General features: G+C 44.8%; 1 protein-coding gene across 1 annotated transcript in view; it reads left to right on the top strand.

The window, feature by feature from the left end:
- Positions 1 to 114: 114 nt before the first annotated feature.
- Positions 115 to 4,772, top strand: part of MEIS1 (Meis homeobox 1) — a 105,486-nt gene continuing 100,828 nt past the window's right edge. The window contains exons 1-4 of the mRNA XM_009325015.1: positions 115 to 257; positions 771 to 821; positions 1,655 to 1,705; positions 3,104 to 3,250. Coding sequence (XP_009323290.1) covers positions 1,655 to 1,705; positions 3,104 to 3,250 — 198 coding nt within the window. The 5' untranslated portion in view covers positions 115 to 257; positions 771 to 821. The remainder of the gene's footprint in view (positions 258 to 770; positions 822 to 1,654; positions 1,706 to 3,103; positions 3,251 to 4,772) is intronic.

Genomic DNA, 4,772 nt, shown 5'->3' with positions numbered 1-4,772 from the left:
CCCCACGCACGCTGCTGCGGCACTAACTATTGTTGTGTTTGGGGTTTTTTTTGTTTCGTTATGGTATTTTTTTTTTTTTCCCCTCTGTGTGTGTGACTGTTGTATTTTCTTTCAGACACCCCCTGTTCCCTCTTTTAGCACTGATTTTTGAGAAATGTGAATTAGCTACATGCACACCCAGGGAGCCCGGGGTAGCGGGAGGCGATGTTTGCTCCTCTGAGTCTTTCAATGAAGACATAGCAGTGTTCGCCAAACAGGTCAGCAAAACCGGGTTGAAACAGTAAAAGAAAAAAAAGAGGGAAAAAAAAAAAGATCGTAACGAGAAAAACAAGTCTCTGTTGAGCTAAAGATGCGCGTTTCCCCCTCCCCCCCCTCTTACTGCAAGAGGCAAAAAAAATAAAAACCCCAACCAACCAACCAAAAAATAAAAAAATCGGGAAATCTCGGCACTGACCACCCCCCTAAAGAAACGAATTAATCGGAGCGGTCTGCGCCCAGGCGGGGAGTTCCGCTGCGCGGCTCCCGGGAGCCGGGCCGGGGCTCTGCCCGGGAGGCTCCGTAGGTGTTTTTCGGTGTATTTGAGTCACTTGTTCAAGTGTTCGGCCGATGTACTAAATCCAGCAGTCAGGGCTTTGCACGAAAGGTTACATAATGGACCCGACAGTGTAATGAAGCAAGAAATAATAACGTCTGCTTTTTCTGCTTCCATATTTCAAATCTTTTTTATTATTATTTTTTTTCCCCCCCTTCCTCCCCTTTCTTATCTTTAGATCCGAGCAGAGAAACCCCTCTTTTCCTCTAATCCTGAACTGGATAACTTGGTAAGAGTTAACAACACTTCTTCCTCTCCCCACCCCCACCCCGCCACCCTCCCTTCCCATTTATTTATTATTTTTTTTTTTTGAACTTCTGTGTCTGCTGGAGAGGTGGTTTGGTGGTGCTAAATTGAAAATTTCTCACGTGGATTTTTTTTTTTTTAATTATTATTATTACGATGATTTTTATAATTACAAGTAAAGACGGTGCGGTAATTGCGTGGAAGTAAAAAAATCCCATAAGGATCTACATAAAGAAAGCCCCATCCGAAGGGGAGCGTGCGGGCTCGATGGCGAGCTCGCCTGCCCGAGAGGAGCGTGGATTTATCCACGCCGTAGCCAGCCCCTCCACGCACCTTTTAAGCAGCTCGATGGGAAATGTAGAGGATTGCTGTGGCTGGAGATGCACCCTTCGCTAACTCGCCGAAAATGAGGTCTTTTCTCTTTTTTTTTTTTCCCCCCCCCCCCCCCTTAAGGATAAACAAATATTTTGCCTCCGCTGTAGGAGTCTTGCTCTCGCTTTCGCAAAGCGAGGAGCCAGCGATGGTGTTTAGAGTGGTGTGTTTTTTTTTTTAAAGAAATGTTTATGATCCGTATAATTTAGTTGCTTCGTTGCAATAGGGGATTTTTTTTTTTTTTTGGTTAACTCTAGATCGCGTCTCGTTAAACAGCGCACAAAGCCACCGCTATTAAGTTTTAGTGTTATTGCCATAAATCAAAACAACTTTTTATTTACTACTAGAGAAAAGTCAAGCTACAAAGTGCGGCAGGGGCGGCTGTGGGAAATATCCCCAAATCCAGGAATGAGATAAATACTCGTGTTGTTTGTATCTTTGCAGATGATTCAAGCCATACAAGTATTAAGGTTTCATCTGTTGGAATTAGAGAAGGTAATTTTTGTCTCTCTCTCTCTCTCTCTCTCTTTCTTCCTCCTCCGTTTCAGTACTGCTGAAGTTCAGGCTTCTGGTGAATTTGCATAAATGTCTTTCTTTCTGGTAATTAGTGTCAAGACCAATCTTGGCGTCCATTTCTCTTCGCAGTTTAATTACAATTTCAGCCTCTAAAACCGGGCTCTCAAACGCCCAGGCCTTGTGTTCATTGTAATACTTTGCTGGCTTTGTATAAATAGTTGCAGTTCTATGGTGCCGCAGATGAGACTCGAAATGGTTGGTTCAGCCAAGCCCCTGAAATTATGGTTAAAAAAATAAAAAAACCCAAATAAATTTATTTTTTCTTGGTGGTGGTGAGGTAGAGACTTTGGTTGCAGTTAGCTGGAATGGGGAATGTATTTTTTTTTTTTTTTTTTTTTTAAGAGCCATCTGCAGGTCAGGCTCAGGGCACGGATTGTCCTGTAACATTTTGCAGAGACAAAGCAGAATTGATAGTTGTGTCTGTCTCTTGTTCCTGGGAATATTGTACACCTCCGAGCAGAAGAAAGAGATTGCAGCCTAAATGCAGGGGGTTTTGCTGGCTATTTTAGAAATCTTAGGAGGGAGAATGCTAATTTCTAAGAAGGCGGTGTCATCCGAGCTCACATTAAATTGGAAGTGCACTCTGGTTTCCTGAGGATTTTTTACGTGTCATTGATAGCTGGCCTAGAAGAGAATTCCCTTTCTCCTAAAAATAAACATTTTGAGAGTTTTTTAAATAGTTGAAAAGTTTCTCGGGAGCCTCAGCCACTTTATCTAACCATAACTGGCAGGTTGTTCTCGCTCTACCCGAAATGTGTTTAAATCTGCCCATTAATAGAGGCGGCTCAGGTACGAGTCTATCAGAGCGACGGGGGATTTCAGGGCACGGATGCCTATAATGTATTTCAGCCCAGTGCATCGGGATTTTTTTTAATCCTTTTTTCTGTCCTCATACCCCTTTGGAAAGGGCTTATGATGAAATAACTGGATGAAATTAAATAGTTTACCTTAAATGTCACCCATGCAGGTCACCTCTCTAATGGCCACAACTCCGGGAGCAGATGAATTTAACACGGGTGTTGAATATGTTGTAGCCTGTGAATCATCTTGTCACTGTCAATTTTCTGGGATATCTCTATTTTGCGAGAAAAGAAAGTTATTCCTAATTCTGGATGCGTCTAGAGGTCTCGGGGGGATAATTGCAAGTGTGTTTCCCCTATTTAGGACTTTTGATGTCACAGGGGTGAAGGGGGGAGACTGGTTGCACTTGTCAATTGTACTTACGTATTCCTGATTATATTTTCTTCCTTTTCCCCCACCCCTTTTTTTTCTTTTTCCTCTTCCCCCCCCCCTTTTTTAACCTCTGTCATAATGTAGGTACACGAATTATGTGACAATTTCTGCCACCGGTATATTAGCTGTTTGAAAGGAAAAATGCCTATCGATTTGGTCATAGACGATAGAGAGGGCGGATCAAAATCGGACAGTGAAGACATAACAAGATCAGCAAATCTAACAGATCAGGTATGATCTCGCCAACGCCGCACACGCTGAAATTTGTATGCAGATCGCTCGCTGGGTCACTACGCCTCCTTTTATTATTTGCATATGATTAAGTCCCTTTTAGATAAATTTCCATCGAAATGAAAATTTTTGAATAATGTGGCTATTATTGCTTCATTAAGGCTTGCTCCCGGATTCGACCTGGCGAGATGAGCTTGTAAAAGCATCGCCTGCAAACTCGACCTGTTTCTTGTCGCTTTTAATTTTTGTCTTTATTTTATTTACCCTTTACGATAATAGAAGTGGTATCCGTGAATCGCTGGCTTCTTGGTGGCTTAGGAAAGGAATGGCTGGAGCCGTTTACCAAAATAATAATAAAATCCGAGATAGGTGGTCCGGGGAAGACAGAGAGGGTTTGAAATCTAGCAAATACTGGCTATTTTCTTCCCGTCTCTACGGTTCATTAGTCCGTCTTGTCAGTTTTCCTTGGCCGAATGCTTTTAGACTTCAGTGAACATTGCTTTGTGCACGCCTGCCTGCTGCAAACGCGCCCATTTTATTTTACTTAATAGAAAAAAAAAGGGGAGAAAATAAAACGGGACCCAGGTTTTAAATTATTTTCCTCGAGCTTTCAAGTTTTCAACCTCTCTCTTTAAAAAAAAATAAAAAAAAATCCAAACCCCAAAACCAAGCTAGCAGAGCCTTGCGTGGCTTTGACGGTGCCCACGTTTTGCCTGGGATGGTTCAAGCCTTAATGCCGGCTGTAGCCGATGTGGGAAGGGGGGATGACTCGGGAACGCTGGCTTTCCCCTCTCCCCTCCCCTTCTCCCGTGCCTGTCCCCTCCGCTGGGCTTAGGCTGGGATTCTTGCCTTTTAATGGGAGTGTTTGGGGCTAATTCAGGCGGTGCCCAGAGCTAAATTAAGCTCCGGGATGATGGAAGTGGCTGAGATCTGGCTTTTTTTTTTCGAGTTGGGTAAAAACTGCGGGGTTTTCCCGGTCGGCTCGCTTTCTCGCGGCCGAGGGGCAGCAGCGCTTGGGCTGCGAGAGAGGGGACCCCGGGCTAAAAAAAAAAAATAAAAAAATCCGCGACTAAAACCCCCAAGTTATTTCTTCTTTACGATCGGCTTCGTAAATACAGTCTTAGGAGCAATCAGCTCCCGACTCTGGAGGTTTCCTTTTGTTCAAGCAAGGCGCAGTCAAGCAGACAGGAGTTTCCCCGGCCGCTTTGCCATTATCACCAGCACTGTCAGCCAGGAGTTATTTTATAGATTACCGACATAAAGGTGCGTTGCATTGCAGCGTGGGCAGGATCTTAAATATTTTCTCCCGCCTGCCAAGGGCTATCGGGCTGCTGGTGGTGCCGTGGCAGGGGGGAGGCAGGCTTGAAGGAAGGCATGAACTTTTTAAAAAGGGCTTTACGTGCACGTATGTGGGTTTCGTGTCCCCGTCCCCCCCCGTCCCCCCTCCAATTTTACTACGAAGGGGAAAAGCTTCGCGGGGCGGGCGGAGGGCGGCGCGGCAGGGAGGTGCCCGGCGGGCCGG

The sequence above is a fragment of the Pygoscelis adeliae genome, unplaced genomic scaffold (genome assembly GCF_000699105.1).
Source record: "Pygoscelis adeliae isolate BGI_AS28 unplaced genomic scaffold, ASM69910v1 Scaffold46, whole genome shotgun sequence".
Classification (NCBI taxonomy): Eukaryota; Metazoa; Chordata; class Aves; order Sphenisciformes; family Spheniscidae; genus Pygoscelis; species Pygoscelis adeliae.
Note: the sequence above shows the minus strand (reverse complement) of the source record. Positions and strands in the feature narration are given on the sequence as shown.